The 17977-nt window shown below is 45.2% G+C and overlaps 1 protein-coding gene across 1 annotated transcript in view; it reads left to right on the top strand.

Moving 5' to 3' along the window:
* The first annotated feature begins 1197 nt into the window (after positions 1 to 1197).
* Positions 1198 to 17977, top strand: part of LOC144773794 (uncharacterized) — a 49387-nt gene continuing 32607 nt past the window's right edge. Inside the window, exon 1 of the mRNA XM_078658900.1 lies at positions 1198 to 2539. Coding sequence (XP_078515026.1) covers positions 1198 to 2539 — 1342 coding nt within the window. The remainder of the gene's footprint in view (positions 2540 to 17977) is intronic.

Consider the following 17977-nt stretch of genomic DNA (forward strand, 5'->3'; position numbering starts at 1 on the left):
GGAGAAGGAAAACTGTTTCAGTACAAGCCTTTCATATTAAAAATAAAAATTTCAACAAAGGTGTATTATAACCGGATGGTGAGACACATTTACAATTTGAACGGCACCCTAGAAGTTCGAAAAACTGAGCTATACAGTCATTCACTGCCATCTACTGGAAGTTAGTGGGACCTTTATTTGCCTGCATTTAAAAAGGGAAAAGTTATGTTTTCCCCGATCACTATGTCAACACTTGACAGTCACCGTTATTGACTTGGGTCATATAATTTCGCCAGGAACCATCTCTTCACCGGCTGCAGTGCCAACTATATGCAGCTGGTTTTGTTGCGCAGTGAGGTGAGATAATTTGTTTTTAATGTTTAATAAGGGCCCGACAAGCCATCACTACTTTCTGGCAGTTCAACTGTATCATTTGAAAAGTATCAGCGCGTGACTGCCAATGCATTCAATCTTACCTTGCTTTATGGCGTCACTTAGATTCAGCAATCTTCGGAGCAATTCTATGTCAGGAAGCGGAGGCGAGGATTTTGCTAGTCCTTTCTCCATTTATTGGACAGCAAGTTAGAAGTAAAAAAGAAAAACATCAAACCATAGACTACCCTAACCAACATGGCAGCGGTAGTCATGGTAACACATCAACCAATAAGAGTCCATGGAGCAGCATATAGGGATTCCCAGTCGGTAGTCCTTCCTCTTTCTCCATTGCTGCCTCGGCAAGATAAGTCACGTTTTTTCTTCAGACATTGATCTTTGTCGTGGCAGTTTTATATTTGATGTTGACAGCTTTATTATTGATATTTATGAGTTGCCTTTGACTTCGCCTTTGTTGTAGGCTCTTTGAATGTGTATTTGACGCGGTAGGCTTGTGCTCGAGCGTCTTTTCTGAGCGCGTGCGCAGTCCTGGTACCGGCTTTTGACAGCCGACCGGCTGTTCTCCTCAGCGCTCTTCGCGCTGGTGTTTTAACGCGCAGAGGCTCTGCGCTTCGACTATTTTTGGCCTCTCTCCTCACACGGACGCCGTTTTTGACGGCAAGAATTAATTTCTGACTGAAATTTTGAATTTATTATTAATTATATTCAGTCAGTATATTTGTGTTTTGGGCTTTATTTAAAGTTAGCCTGTGGTACCTGTGTGAGGGGATTCCCCTTATATATAGTTGGGGTGTTTGTTATATGGGTACCAGTTTTTCTGCTAAAATGCAGTCCAGTCCTACTAATGTTGTGATGGCAAATTCTAATGATCAGCCACAGTTGCCCCTTCCGCGCCCTCCTGCAGAGGTGGACAGACTTCTTTCTTCTGCGATAGCACAGGCTCTGGCACCTCTACAGGACAGTGTAAATAAGCTGTCTGCCCATGTATTTAAGACTGATTCAGGTGTTTTTGGTGACAGCGGGGCAGGGCCCAGTGGTGTCCCTTGTGCTCTACCACGTACGGCCAGGAAGCGTGACGCGGGGCACCTGGAAGGCTTCAACAAATTATCTGAGGTCTTTCGTAAGAGTGCGCGCACGCTAAGAAGCGCACCCTACCGGGGGGAAGACTCACCCGGTGAGACTGGTGGTTTTGCCACCCAGGACCTTGACCCGAAAGAAGGGTTTCCCATTGAGGGAGATGAGGATGAGGACGATTATGTAGATGAGGATGAGGATGCTTCCTCAGAGGATTTTTCTGATGCGAGCAGGTCTTGGCGCCCAAAACCTAGTGCTCCTAGTTTTTCAGAGGGTGATCTTGTTCCTCCTGATATGTTTGACCCATCTACTATTTTTAGACCCAGGTCATCTGAATGGTTTCCTGAACAGTCTACTGCTGACTATGTCGCTGCTAAGCTTCGACAACCTTTACCTCAGGATGTACGTTTACGCCTGCGTTCTGAATGCCCACGCCCTTCTCTTCCCTTCAGGGTGGCATGCACTCCTGAAATTGATCCGAAATTGTGTACTTTCTTTGCCAAATATATCAAGGACCCTAAGAAGGGTATAGATAGGTCTTGGAAAGCCTGTCAAGATAAACTTTTGGATGTAGTTGGTCCTCTGACGAAAATAATTGAATTAGCTCAACGCTCTAAAGAGTCAGGCGTGCCTCTTTCGGTTGATGATATTGCTGGTTGGTCGCAAAGGGCTATGTGCCTTCTTGGCAATGCTAATTGTGCTCTCTCAGCGGAGCGTCGTCGATCCTTGTTACTTAAAATTGATCCGAAATTGGGAGAATTGTCGTCTTCAGAGGCGGGTCCGATTGCGCAAGGCGCCTTGTTTGGGGACCCTTTTGTTAAGGAGTTAGGAAAATTCGTTGCTACTTTTTCTGCTCTAGACAAAGCGCAAGCTTCCATGAAGAAGTTTTTTCCCAAGAAGGTTTTTGGCGGGGCCGGCAGAGGCAGGGGTCGCTCTTCCGGCCGCCAATTCCAACAAGGCCCCAATAGAGGTCAAGCCAGAAGAAACAACGGCTGGAATGACGGACGCCAGGGATCCTTTTACCCTTCCAGAGGAGGCAGAGGCCAAGGCAGAGGACGTGGTGGCAACCAGTCCAATTCCAGAGGATTTAATGGTAATATTTCGCATCATTTCTCTGGTTCAAATGGGGGGAAGATTAGCATTGTTTCCCCAGGCCTGGTCGTCGATAACTTCAGATTCTTGGGTTCTGGAAACCGTTCAGGGTTTTCACATCGAGTTTTACGGTTCCCCTGTTCAACTCTCTCGCCCTCGACCTCTAATTTTTTCAAGCGCAGAACAGGAACTTATAGATTTGGAAGTTCAGGCCTTGTTGCAAAAAGGCGCAATCATTCCCTCTTTTCTTCATCCAAAAGGTTTCCTCAGCAATATCTTTTTAGTGGAGAAGAAAGACAAAGGTTTCAGACCGGTAATAAATCTCCGCTCCTTCAACGAGTGGCTGATTTACAGGCATTTCAAGATGGAGGGCATCCATCTTTTAAGAGACCTTCTGTTGCAAAACGATTGGTTGGTTCGCTTGGATCTGAAGGATGCTTACCTTTCGGTTCCAATCTTTCCCCCTCATTGTCGGTTCCTCCAGTTTCTGTGGAGGAATCAGGTTTACGAATTTCGTACGCTCCCCTTTGGTCTTTCCTCAGCGCCTTGGTGTTTTACCAAACTACTGCGCCCTGTGGTGGAACATCTCCGTACAATGGGGATTCGCCTGATAATTTATCTGGACGACATTCTTTTAATGAACCAGTCCAAAGATCTCCTTCTTCATCATCTTCAGGTTACAATTTCCCTTCTTCAATCGCTGGGTTTCATCATCAATGCTCAGAAGTCGGATTTAATTCCTCGCCAGGAAATGACTTTCCTTGGATTTCTGATCATAACTACGGATGCAACGCTTCATCTTCCTTCCCAAAAGATCTCCAAGATCAAAAAGGAGATTCGCAAGGTTCTCCGTCGGGATCGGATATCTCTCCGTCAGTTAGCCAGGATTGTGGGCTTACTGTCCTCATCGATCCAGGCCATTTTTCCAGGCCCCCTTCATTACAGGGCTCTCCAGAGACTAAAGGCGTTTCATCTTCGCAAAGGTCTCACTTATTCGGAACTGATTTCCTTAAATTTGGAAGCCAGATCGGAACTTGTTTGGTGGTTGGATCACATGGATGCGTGGAACGGGAAGTCGATTTTCGGTTCCCGTCCGGATCTTGTGATCGAGTCAGATGCCAGTCGCCAGGGTTGGGGCGCCCGGTGCGGATCCCTCTCGGTGGGCGGCAGGTGGACGGAGGAAGAACTTCACCTCCACATCAATTGCTTGGAGCTCCTGGCGGGTTCGTTCGCAATTCGCTCTTTCACCACGACCAGGGTCTCTTGTTGTGTTCTTCTTCGGATGGACAACACGACTGCGGTCAGATATATCAATCGTCTGGGCGGCACTCATTCCAAAGTCCTAGCGGATCTGGCAAAGGACTTCTGGAATTACTGCCTTCTTCGTCAGATTTCAGTCACGGCGGAATATCTCCCAGGCGATCTGAATATTGTGGCGGATTGGCAATCCAGAAACTTTCGGGATGCCAGCGATTGGAGGCTGGATCCTTCGATATTTCAGAGAATTTCGGACCTTTGGGGTCTGCCACTGATGGACTTGTTTGCGTCCAGATGGAACGCCCAACTTCCCCGCTTCTACAGCTGGAAACCGGATCCGGGTGCGGAAGCAGTGGATGCCTTCCTACAAGACTGGTCCCAGTTTCCAGCTTATGCATTCCCTCCTTTCCTTTTCATTCAGAGGGTAGCAGCTCAGGTCCGCAGACAGAGAGCATCTCTGATTTTGATCACTCCAATTTGGAAAGCTCAATGCTGGTTTCCTTCTCTTCTGGAGCTGTCTTGGGACAGACCTCTTCGGTTACCGTCGTTCGATCACATTCTGACGGATCCTTTGGGTCACCCGCATCCTCTAGTTCTCCAAGGCCATCTACATCTCATGGCCTGGAGGATTTCAGGGGACGTTGGTCTTGCGACTCACTTTCGAAAGACGCTGAGCTCCTCATTAGAGGAGCCTGGGCCCCCAACACCACTAAGCGTTATAGATCAGCGTGGAACAGATGGGTTCGTTGGTGTGTGGCAAAACACCTGGATCCCATGGGCCCCTCTGTCACTGATGTGATTAACTTTCTCGCTGATCTTTTCCAAAAGAAATTGGCATACAGCAGCATTAATTCCTTCAGGTCGGCAATTTCTGCTGGTCATGGTCTTGTTGATGGCTCTCCGGTGGGTGAGCATCCTTGGGTTTGTAAACGTCTCAAGGGTATTCGCCTTTCACGTCCCCCGGAACCCCGTTATTCTGGGTTATGGGATGTTAATGTGGTTTTGAATTTTCTTAAGTCTTGGCAAGATAATCAGTACCTTTCGCGTATGGAACTGTCTGCTAAACTGGCGATTCTTCTCTGCCTGATTTCTTATAAGCGAGCTTCGGATGTTCGTGCTCTTGATATCTCGGCCAGGGTTTTTACCCCGGAGGGTGTTACGTTTACAGTTTCAAGAAGAACCAAATGTAATACCAGGTCAGTATCTTATCCAGTATTCCCGGATTCACCTAAACTATGTGTTGTTCGTTGCTTAAAAACTTATGAAGATGTTACTCTTGAACTTCGTCCTCCAGGCGAGAGGCAATTACTTATTGCGGTTAAAAAACCGTTTAAAGCAGTTTCCTCCCCCACCATTGCCAGATGGGTCAGGTGGATTATGTCCGAAGCTGGCTTTAATATCACTGACTTTGGGGCTCATTCCACTAGAGGTGCAATGGCTTCCAAGGCTGTGCAGGTAGGGGGACGATTGGAGGATATTATGAATGCTGCGGATTGGTCTTCGGATTCAACTTTCAAAAAGTTTTATTTTAAACCAATCCATGAGGCTGCTTCACTGGTGGTGAGTAAGCTTTGAACTAGCAAAATCCTCGCCTCCGCTTCCTGACATAGAATGAGAAATTTCCTAGTTATCACAAAGGAAAGTTTCAATTCTATTAAGGATGCGGAGGCGAGGATTTTCCCACCCAGGCTTTATCAAGCCTTCCCTCCCAAGACTAGATTTTGATGACTTTTTCTTCGTCTGAGGGAAGTATCCTTATTCTTATGTCTTAATGTACATTTTGGATTACTGTTTATTGATGCTTTTCTTATTACTGCAAATTGTTTTCATTTATTCCATTGCAATGTTCTTGACTTTGTTCAACATTGTTCTGGACAAGATATTATTATTGTTTCTCTTCCCTAGGTTCCGATCAAAAGGCGGACTAGTGGTTGATGACTTCTTTCCTACGGCAGCACGCAAGAAAGAGGAAGGACTACCGACTGGGAATCCCTATATGCTGCTCCATGGACTCTTATTGGTTGATGTGTTACCATGACTACCGCTGCCATGTTGGTTAGGGTAGTCTATGGTTTGATGTTTTTCTTTTTTACTTCTAACTTGCTGTCCAATAAATGGAGAAAGGACTAGCAAAATCCTCGCCTCCGCGTCCTTAATAGAATTGAAACTTTCCTTTGTGATAACTAGGAAATTTCTCATTCTTGCGCGACCGTCACCACCCGCAACCTCACCTGCTCCATGGCGTCACTTGGATTCTTGGGAGTAATTCATCTGCCGTGAGCCACCCGGCTTACCGTCAACTTATGTGCCTCCATTTTAAGTATGAGGCATCGAAAATTAAATACAGCGCGTCTTACTTCAGCGACGCGCACGCTAAGCTATAATTAATTAAATACATCACGTCTTACTTCAGCGACACGCACACTAATCTTTAATTAATTAAATACAGCACGTCTTACTTCAGCGACGCGCACGCTAAACTATAATTAATTAAATACAGCGCTTTTCATTTCAGCAATGCGCATACTAATGGAAAACTTAATTTAGTCAAGTACGCAAAATTCCGCAATGTGCACACTATAAATTTCAAGCTGCTTGAGGCAGATTTCTAAGATTTTGTCTTCATCTGGTATGCGGTGGGCAATAGTTCCATGTAAGTTCATCTGTAGTTCATGGAGTAATTTCATCTCATTGAAAGATCTACATCATTTTACGAGGAGTTAATTCAACCTCATCTTTCTCTCCCATGACAACGGTGTCTACTTTGTTTAATTTATTTTATTGTTTTTTTGGAGGGGACTGTATTTAGACTTTCCTATGGATTGTACATCATTCTATAGGAAATGTAAGTGCTTGTATGCTTAATGATACATGGGGTTGAAAGTACATTATCATTTAATAGTAGTATGTGAGTCTTTACTTCGTTGCATTGTGGTAAATAAATAAATAATACCCTATTTTTGACTAGGCATATATCATAACAGATAGCTCAATAAATAAGAGTCAAGATTCGAGGTAGTAGGAGTTTCTGCAGGTTTTATTACAGCATAAGGACAGGATCAGGACAACCTGCATAGGAACAGAATGGCAGGGCTAGAGTGGCCCGGCAGCTGCCGGGGCTGGGTCTGGGATGAGCGCGCTAACGTTTAATAACAATACATGAACTTATATACATAACGCAAACACATAGCATTACATTGCAGTAGGCGTAACAGTGGGTGGAGCAGAAGGCGTGACGCGTAGCAGTCGCGAAAGATAACAGTAAAAGTAGGTGTAACTGGGCGTATACATAGACATGTGGTGCAAACGTAACAGAATATGTCATGAATGGGTGGAAACATAGGAGGGGGCTACCTAAGGAGCCGGGACCTCTAACCTGGTGGTGCGCGCAAACTGGCAATGACGTATCACTAGGAGAAGCTGGGGGCTATGAACTCTGTGCTAGGAGCAGAGACTAAAGTCTGGAGGGTCGGAGCGACATGTACCTAAATCCTATCTAGTATCTGATGTTTAGGGAACATGTTGATATAAACTAGAAGTCATGAAGGGAAAGGCTAACTTGATTCTGAGACTGGACCATGCATTATTCTACATGTAGTGCGTGATGAGGAATATTAAATGACCATTAAATGCAGTATTTCTCTAACGTGGAGACGAGAAGGCTAGACAATGACGGAAACTATTGATGCAGTTCAGTAGCTTAGGAATGCAGAGAAGGAGGACTGAACTGATAACTGGAACTATAACATACATTTGGCAGACTCAGAGGCAGAGCCAAGCTGCACCGGGCACTGCGAGGCAGGAAGTAAGTGAAAGGTCGAGGATACAGGTGGGGGCTGTATCGCTCCTCAGCGAGGCTTCAGGAGACAGGAGCTGAATCTGATGTCCAGGCCCTTTTGAGGCCTGGAAACGGGGACTTTATAATGAAATAACGTGCACACTGGGAAACGTGGCAACGTAGCTTTACATAGGCCTGATATTCGTAGTATTCACGAGGACTGGAAACTGGCATACTAGAGGTGGACACAACTGTAATTGCGTCATTAATCGGACGTGGGGAATAACATATGCATATTGGTCATGCACACATAACATATGATGGATGAGGCGTAGGGACACAGAACATGGCAAAATTTACTTTTCCACATTCCCTCCTTGTCACTACGTTTTCATCAGGAAACATCAATATTCATGATACCATCTATCATTTCATACAGTACCATTTGTTCATCTCGAATTGTCTTGGAACGGGATTTAGAACGAGGCTTGGGACTAGGAATACAAGAGGTAGCACAAATGCCGCAAATCGCAGGGCCACATTGTATACAGAGACAGCAGCTAAATATGATCGCTACTGCAATACCTAGAAAGGACAGGACTTTCCATCCCCATGCGGAAATTATATTCCAGAACCAACCGGACCATGTCCAGGTGCCTGGATCTTGATGTAACAGATGGGCAATTTTATGAAGTCTGGTTATAGCTGAATAAACAGACGGCGCGTTATTTGGAATGAAAATGCAACAACTGGATCCGATGAGTCTACAGGCCCCGCCCCTATCGGCTAGTATGACGCCAAGGACGAGACGATTCTGTAAAACGACAATTCTCATAAAGGATTGCTCTTCAGTTAAGTTACCTAGAGCAGAGGCAGTCTCATCTACTACAGCTTCAAGGGTTCTTGTTAACCTACGGATTAGCTTACTGTTTACAACTGTGCCTAAATAAGGGAAAACACCTTTATCAATATCAATGAATTGCTCTGCAGCGGTTTCAGTATAATCGACAATCGGGAGATTTCTCTTGTGTCTAGGATGTACTAGGAAGGAATTCCTATGGTAATCAGGTGGGGCTAGAAAAACTGGTGGCAGTAGGAAGGCAATGTAACAGGTTCCCTCCCAATCGAGGGGCAGACGAACATATGCGGTTTGACCACAAACAAAATAAGAATGACGTGAAGCTTTGAAAATAGATTTCCCACTGTCACTATACTTGACAACAGTAGTACATTCACTATGTCCTACATGTACGGAACCATAATTTCGGACACATAATTCGCCTTTGACTGGTAGTACTGAAATAGCAGGTGAGTCTGGAGTAGTATCAGACTGAACATTCAGGACCATAAAATTCGACGAATAATTACCTAAATTATATACTTCATTTTCTAGATCTAAACCTGTTCTGTGGGGAAGACCTTGCTTGTCTGGAAAACATGTACTGTTAAGAAAAGACATATCTGTTGAGGATGACGTTAACGTGGACCATGCTCCACATGAACCATTATGTGAGAATGGATAAGGAAAGAGTGGCAGAACTCCCTTCGGTGTCTGGAAAGGGGGGAGTCGACCACACACCCAACAATTAGTGGCATTGCTGGTCTGATGTGAGTAATGTAACATACGGATAAATGAATTGTTACGCATAGCGAGGCGGTAAGCATATTCGTGAGGAGGCAGATCACTAAACGTGTGCTCTACTGTAACATTAGCAGACTTATTTACATGAGGAATTGAAAAATACAGGAAAAATGCATAGCTGGTGCAGGAAATCATTATGCTGATGAATAATATGAAACTTAGAAAAACGATACATTGAATTGAGTTTTTACTGACTCTCTCACTATGGGGGCCTATTTTATACATGTCAGAAACAGTCTAACCGTTTCACCTAGGGGAGGACTTATACAATCAAACTGACTGACTTATTTACTAGACCGGAGCTTTAACTTATACTCCTGCTGCGGAGTTTTCTCTAACAGGGAAGGGGTTGTAACAATGTCTTTTGCGGGACAGTCCTTAAGAGCAATAGTTTGGCAGTCTTTAAAATCCTGGGAATCCTTGGAAATGTGTTTAGAAACGGGTTTCAGTCCATTGAAAAGTTTAACATGAGAAAGGTGGACCCACCCCTTCCTGCCTTCTAGCTTGACGGCAGTACGGGTGGTCAAGAGGACCTGACGTGGCTCCTTCCAACGAGGTTCCAGCGGACTTGATCTGTCAAAATTTCGGATCATCACCAGCGAACCTGGAACGATTTCATGCGGTGCCACCTCGGTATTGTCTGGAAATGCGGCGGCAACCTGTGAACGACATGAGTTGAGGGCAGACATCAAGGAAGCTAGGTAATCTGTCAGCATATTACATGAAACATCGGTAATACTTCGGGGTCTAGGAGTACCCCACATGTTTGGGGGACGGCCGAATACGACCTCATACGGGGACAGACCTGATCTGGAATGTGCAACCATGCGCATATAGAACAAAGCGACTGGCAGAGCTACTAGCCAGTCCACACCTTTTTCTTTACAGACTTTTGCAATGCGGATTTTCAGGGTCTGATTATGTCTCTCTACTAGACCGGCTGCTTCAGGATGGCGTACACAATGAAACTTCCACTGGTACCCTAACAACAGGGAAACGTGCTTCATTAATTCTGAGGAAAATGGCTGACCGTTATCAGAATATACGACTCTAGGGAGTCCATATCGAGGGAAGAATTCACGAACCAACTGCTTGGCAGTGGTCGCGGCTGTGTAATCTGGGACTGGATATGCTTCTGTCCATCTGGACAAAGCGCATACAACTACAAGGACGTACTTGAAACCTCGACATCGCTCCATCTGAATATAATCCATCTGGAGTACTTCAAAAGGGTGGTCAGGAGGCTGGAAACCACCTTGTTCCACCGGGACACTTTTACCTGGATTAAACTGACAACATATCATACAGGTACGGACTTTCTGCTTGGCTGCAGCTCGTAAATGCTTGTTGAACCAAATGTTCTGGATACTGTCTAACATAGCTTTTTCTCCTAAATGTGCTGGACTATGTGCGGTATTGATAATGACTTGAACCATAGAGTCGGGGAGAAACCATGTGGCTCTACCCTTTGTTAACCATCCTTGATCTGTCTGGACCCCTCCTTGTTCGGACCATTTCTTGATTTCTTCGGGAGTAGCATGTAACTGGATATCTATGACATCTTGTGTAGGGTCCTTAACTGTCATACATGTAATCGGATCTGGAGTATGAGTCATGTTAACTGGAATGTCTGGAGTCTGTGCTGTGAGCTTGGCTGTGCGATCTGCTAGATCATTACCTTGGGAAATAATGTCAGTAACTTTCGTATGTGCTTTGTATTTCATGATAGCAATGGATGTCGGTAAATGTATGGCATCTAACAGAGCTTGAATAAGGAGACCATGCTGAATCTTGGTTCCATGAGAAGTCATGAAACCTCTCTCCTGCCAGAGCACTCCGAAGTCGTGTACAACTCCAAATGCGTAACGTGAATCTGTATAAACATTAACTTTCAGGTTCTTGGCATGTATACAGGCTTGTGTCAGAGCAACTAGCTCTGCTGCTTGAGCGGACAGGGTATCAATACGGTGTGTTTCAATAACTTCAGTGTCAGTAGTCACTGCATACGCGGCAACTAGTTCTCCTGTACTAGTTCTCATACATGAACCATCCACATAAAGTGTCAGGTCGGGATCTGGTAACGGAATGTCTGTCAGGTCTTGTCTTGGCTTTGTCGTAATGTTGACTACTTCCACACAGTCGTGTGTGGCAGAATTTGAACTAACTGATGGTAACAGTGTAGCAGGATTCAGGACGTTGCAGCGTCTAATTTCTATGTGTGGCTGGAACAGTGTCAATTCATAACCTGTTAAACGTGCAATTGTCAAGTGCTGTGTTTGTGTTCGGTTTAAAAGAACTTCTACTGAATGTGGGACTTGTACTGTCAGGGAGTGTCCTAAAACTATGGAATCACTTTGTCTGATAGCTAGTGCTGTGGCGGCAACTGACTTGAGGCACGCAGGCAATGCCTGGGCGACTGGATCTAATGTGCTCGAAAAATAAGCACAGGGCTTGTATTGACCTGCTTGATCTTGTGTGAGAACAGATAATGCTGTACCTTCACGTTCTGTGACGAAAAGTGTAAAAGGCTTACTGTAGTTCGGTGTAGCTAGAACTGGAGCTTGGCATAGGGCTTTCTTTAACTCGTTGAAACTAAGTGTATGTTCAGATGTCCAAGGGAGGACAGTCGATACGGCTGCCTCCTGTGTCGTTAACTGTATCAGTGGCTTGGCTAAAAATGCATACTGGGGGATCCATTGTCTACAATAGGAAGTAAGGCCAATAAAGGCACGTACCTCCTTCTGGGTTCTGGGCTGGGGAAGACTCGCTATTAACTGGATACGGTCTGGTGTCAACTGCCTACCCCTCTTGGACAGCAAGTGTCCTAAGTATACCACTTGCTGGACACAGAATTGAAGCTTCGAAGGTGACACCTTGTGCCCCATCTCGGCTAGGAAATACAGAACTGTAAGGGATGCTCGCTCGCATTCACGTTCAGAACGGGCTGTGATCAGTAGATCATCGACATACTGGAGCAGGGCAGTGTCAGTTGGCATGTGAATATTGTCTAGTTGTCTCTTAAGTGCTTGACTGTAAATACTAGGGCTTTCTGTGAAACCTTGAGGAGCGCGTGTAAACATATAGCTCCTTCCATTTAAACAGAATCCAAAAAGAAACTGGCTGTCTGGATGAATCGGAACACTAAAAAATGCATTCTTGAGGTCGATGACAGTGAAGAACGTAGCTTCGGAATCAATAGCTGTCAATAGGGAAGAGATGTCTGGGACAACTGGATACTGCGGAATAATACATTTGTTAAGCTCTCGTAAATCAATCACTAGTCGATATACTGGGGGTGCATTCGGATCAGTACGTTTCATGACTGGAATGATCGGAGAATTACATACATTGGAGTCAGTTTCTACAACTACTCCTTGAACAATGAGCTCGTCAATAATTTTGGATAAGGCTGCTACAGCCTCAGGTGGCAATCTGTACTGTCTGATTCGTGGTAACACTACACCTGGCTTGAGAGTCACACGATAGGGTGTGATTTGCATATAACCTACATCTGTTGGACCTTGTGCCCATAGATGCTGCGGAACATTAGACAGTCTGGAATCAAAATCTCGTAATACATAGTGACCCTTAAAGTCACGTAGGAACAGACGTATTCCCTCTGGGGAACAGCAAATGACTGCACCTAATTCTTTCAGTGTTTTAATGCCTAATAGATTTTCTGGACATGACTTAGTAAGTAACAGATCAGTAGTACGGGACAATGGACCTACTTCTAGAGTAACTGGCTTTGATATCTCGTTAACGATAGGCTTTCCTGAAAATCCAAGGGAAACATTTCTTGAGCCTGAGAGCGGAGCCCCTGGAACTTCGGCATGACTAATTGTGGTCCTACTTGCCCCTGTATCAATCAAGAACTTTCTGTCTTTCCCTAATATTTGACTGTGAACATAGGGACCTTCTTGATCTACAGGTATCTCGATGAGAGGCAAGCCTACCTCCCTCTCTAGGCTGTTTCATGAATATGGCTGGTACTCTGGATACTCGGACTGTGCATACTGGTACATCTGTGATGTGACATGCTGTGTTGCAGCAATAGGCTGCGGTGCTGGAACTGTCTGTGGTGCATTCTGTGACTGAGGAGTCTGTGAAACTTGTTCTTGTCTAGGCGGACGTGGTCTTTCTTTAGTCTTACCGGTAGCTATGTTGTGTTTCAGAACTGCACACTCATTTATAAAATGACCTGGCTGTTTACAATAATTGCAGTTCCCTTTAACGGGAGCTGCAGGCTGACTGGCTGGATTCGGACCCCTCTTCTGACTGTCTTGAGGAACAGATTGTGCAACTAGCACTTTCATTTTCGTGTCTTTCATACGTTTTCTTTCGTGTTCTTGCTCTTCTCTGATTCTATTCTGGTGGTACTGGAGCATCTGGAGCATCTGGGACGGAGTATTAGCTTGCCAGGTGCTTTCGACTTTCAAAACTCGATTTTTAATTTGTGGACTTGAATTCTCGACTAATTTAGTAACAAAAAGGTGAGGGTATGACTCACTACTTGTCTTGAGACCACTGTTAATACTAAAACATTTTTCAAATCTAGAATAAAAATCACTAATATCTTCATCTTGTTTCTGTTTACAGGCTGAGATTGCATCCCAGTCTTCTTTTCTAGTTGTCAATAGTCTGGGTAAGACTTGAATTAATAATTCTGGTAACTCTTTACATTTATCTCCAAGACCGGTACCTGGTACTCGTGCCTTGTCTTCAGCTTCTAGAGCTGTCCAATCGATCTTTTTCTCTCCCACCTCCCATTCTTTTTCCTTTAGCTTTTCATACACCCCTGCGGGTAGCAGGACCTTTAACATTTTAATGATATCTGGGTAAGTGTATTCTCCCATACGGAGCATGTCTTTTAATTCTCTATGGAACCCTGCTGGATCTTTGTCATGACAGGGAATTAATTTCTTCATTTCAAGGAGTTCCATCTTTGTAATTGGAGTGTATACAAACACTCGTTGCATTTCGCCACCCGTTCCTTTGACTGGGTGGACTTCTCGTAACGGATTCTGTCTGTCTATATAGAATGGTTTACTTTCTGGAGGTGAGACATGAACAAAATGCGGGTTCAAGAACGTTCTATATTTGTGACGCTGTTCTAGAATAACACTAATTAAATCGGTACCTAGACCTCTCCATCTATACTGGAGTAACTCGTTCAGGACATCATGTAACGGACCTGGATCAGAATGCTGACCCTCATACAAAGTAATGAGGTGCTGAATCATATACATACCCACCAGCCGCTGCTCGGCTGGGGGCAGTTTCAGAAACATTTGTGCCACTATTTCGTCTGGAAAAGTGGTAGAATCAGTAATCCATCGGACGGCTGATCGGACTAGTTCTTGTTCATGCATGGTACTTAATTCACTGTAACCGATTCGTGATTTCAGAATGTGATCGGTAGCTTGAAATACTTGTTCTAGGGAACCTTGTTCTGGTGCTGGATGATGGAAAATAGACTTGGGTTCTAGGCGTAAATGGCGATCTGGAAATCTAGATTTTCCTACATACGCTATTCTGGCGGTATTCTCGTCCTCTTCCTCTTCAGGATCAGAGATACTTTCTTTCTCACTTACTTGTGCTGCTTTACGCTGTTCGTGTATCTTTATTATCTCTCTACGGATTTTCTTATACATACTCTCCATAGCACCGACGGTCTTGTGCTTACCCTCGGCTATATTATCACTCCACCTTGTCAGGATTCTCATTTCGGCAGAATCTTTAGACGGGTAATCTTGTTCTCTTATTAGACAATTAATCAGAAACTTTAATATCATGAGCTGGGTCTCGGCTTTCCTTTGAGACATGGCATCACTAATACTTTCTGGATCATCCCCTGTACGGATGAAACGATATATTCTGTCTAGATCTTCTTTCATATTCGGTAAGGTGACTAGATACTCGGCCACCTTTCTTACGCGGAACGAATATAGAACCATATTATCCTCGCCTGGGACTGGATCATAGACACATTCGGCAAGGGATTTTCTTATTTCTGCAACAGACTGATACCTAGGCGTACGCTGTAATGCTTGTGCATGTAATTCGGCTAACGTTAAACGCTTGTGTGGCGGCGGGGTTTGAGGAGGACCTCCTCCTGCGGCCCCTAAACTGGAGTCCTCTACTGAGGCTCTACGTCCTGGCAGAGTGGGAAATGGAAATGTAGGCTGGACTTGTATGGCGGGCTGGACCGGGGGTACCGTAACAGGTACTCCGGTGTCTGGAGGAGCGGGAAGTGCCTGATTTACAGGGACTGGCGGAGCGCGAACAGGATTTGTATATTCTGGGACTGTGTCGTCCAAATAGGACGAAATAAAAATATCAGCTGCGGTCTGTTTGTGACGTAGCTTGGTCGGAACTAATGGTGGCGGGAAATTACTGGATGCCTCCGGGGTCGCTTTCGGCAAGCCCTCAGCAAGAAGAGGATACATACCCTTAATGAGGGCATGCCTCTGTCTGTCTAACTGTTCGGCTTTGACTGGTTCACCTATCTCGATTAATTCTCTTTCTTGGGCTCGTTCTTGGGATTCTCTACTTAACTCTGACTTTCTGACTTCCTTTTCGGTTCTTCTATGCGCTTCTTTACGCCATAACTCGATGGCATCTTTCTGTGACTGTCTGGCTTTCTTTTTCCATAATGCTTCTTCTACTCGCATGATACATTCGGCATCCCATGTACCCGATACGGGCCATCTATACTTTTCTTCTAACTGTTTGGTATACTCTACCCATAAATCTAGATACAATATGGCGCTTATGCCATGTTTCTGATACATAAAATGACCTGGACTGTCCCTCGGCGGGACAGGAACTGCTGCTTCCAGCAGACCCTTTCTAGTTTTTAACTGACGTAACTTGGAAAATATAGGCATGACTGAACTGTAATCTGGACAAAATACAATACACAATGAAAACACGAAATCACGTCGCACTCATACCACAACATTAAAATACATAAAGAACATTATAAATAACAGTTCGAACAGAATACTACCTGAAAATACTGAGAACAGAAACAGAACAGAATTTCTCGAGAACGGAACAGACTAGAGTTACTGGATGCACTGCTGAAACAGTACGGAACATACCGGTCCCATAAAGGGACGCATCAAGACCCGTATCCACCTAGGTGAACACTTCGTTTGTGAGTCTGGGTACCACCAACCCACGGACCAGGAGTCAATTTAGACTGACCCTGTCTAGATACTACCCCAGTAATGGTACTCACCGGGCAGCACGGAACGGAAGGCCTCGGATCGGACTGGACTGCTACGACGACGGACGGACTTCGGGCTTCAGTTACGGGTGGGCCTCCGGATACCTCGGACCTTGGACTCTCGGCTTGGGCTCTGGTCGGGACTCGCCGCGTTCCTCCACCGTCTCGTTTGGATGCTGGACCGCCTCCTCCGTCTCCTCCGTGGGCCTGAGGGATACTTGAAGCAGAAATATCTGCACGTGGCCGGTATGGTTCCGTCACGGCTGCAGAGGGTCAGGGGGTCGGCGTGGCTTCACCGACGCGTGGGGAAAGGGCAAGTCCCTGTTCGGGCGCCATTATGTGGTAAATAAATAAATAATACCCTATTTTTGACTAGGCATATATCATAACAGATAGCTCAATAAATAAGAGTCAAGATTCGAGGTAGTAGGAGTTTCTGCAGGTTTTATTACAGCATAAGGACAGGATCAGGACAACCTGCATAGGAACAGAATGGCAGGGCTAGAGTGGCCCGGCAGCTGCCGGGGCTGGGTCTGGGATGAGCGCGCTAACGTTTAATAACAATACATGAACTTATATACATAACGCAAACACATAGCATTACATTGCAGTAGGCGTAACAGTGGGTGGAGCAGAAGGCGTGACGCGTAGCAGTCGCGAAAGATAACAGTAAAAGTAGGTGTAACTGGGCGTATACATAGACATGTGGTGCAAACGTAACAGAATATGTCATGAATGGGTGGAAACATAGGAGGGGGCTACCTAAGGAGCCGGGACCTCTAACCTGGTGGTGCGCGCAAACTGGCAATGACGTATCACTAGGAGAAGCTGGGGGCTATGAACTCTGTGCTAGGAGCAGAGACTAAAGTCTGGAGGGTCGGAGCGACATGTACCTAAATCCTATCTAGTATCTGATGTTTAGGGAACATGTTGATATAAACTAGAAGTCATGAAGGGAAAGGCTAACTTGATTCTGAGACTGGACCATGCATTATTCTACATGTAGTGCGTGATGAGGAATATTAAATGACCATTAAATGCAGTATTTCTCTAACGTGGAGACGAGAAGGCTAGACAATGACGGAAACTATTGATGCAGTTCAGTAGCTTAGGAATGCAGAGAAGGAGGACTGAACTGATAACTGGAACTATAACATACATTTGGCAGACTCAGAGGCAGAGCCAAGCTGCACCGGGCACTGCGAGGCAGGAAGTAAGTGAAAGGTCGAGGATACAGGTGGGGGCTGTATCGCTCCTCAGCGAGGCTTCAGGAGACAGGAGCTGAATCTGATGTCCAGGCCCTTTTGAGGCCTGGAAACGGGGACTTTATAATGAAATAACGTGCACACTGGGAAACGTGGCAACGTAGCTTTACATAGGCCTGATATTCGTAGTATTCACGAGGACTGGAAACTGGCATACTAGAGGTGGACACAACTGTAATTGCGTCATTAATCGGACGTGGGGAATAACATATGCATATTGGTCATGCACACATAACATATGATGGATGAGGCGTAGGGACACA

Source organism: Lissotriton helveticus, chromosome 8 (genome assembly GCF_964261635.1).
Source record: "Lissotriton helveticus chromosome 8, aLisHel1.1, whole genome shotgun sequence".
NCBI lineage: Eukaryota > Metazoa > Chordata > Amphibia > Caudata > Salamandridae > Lissotriton > Lissotriton helveticus.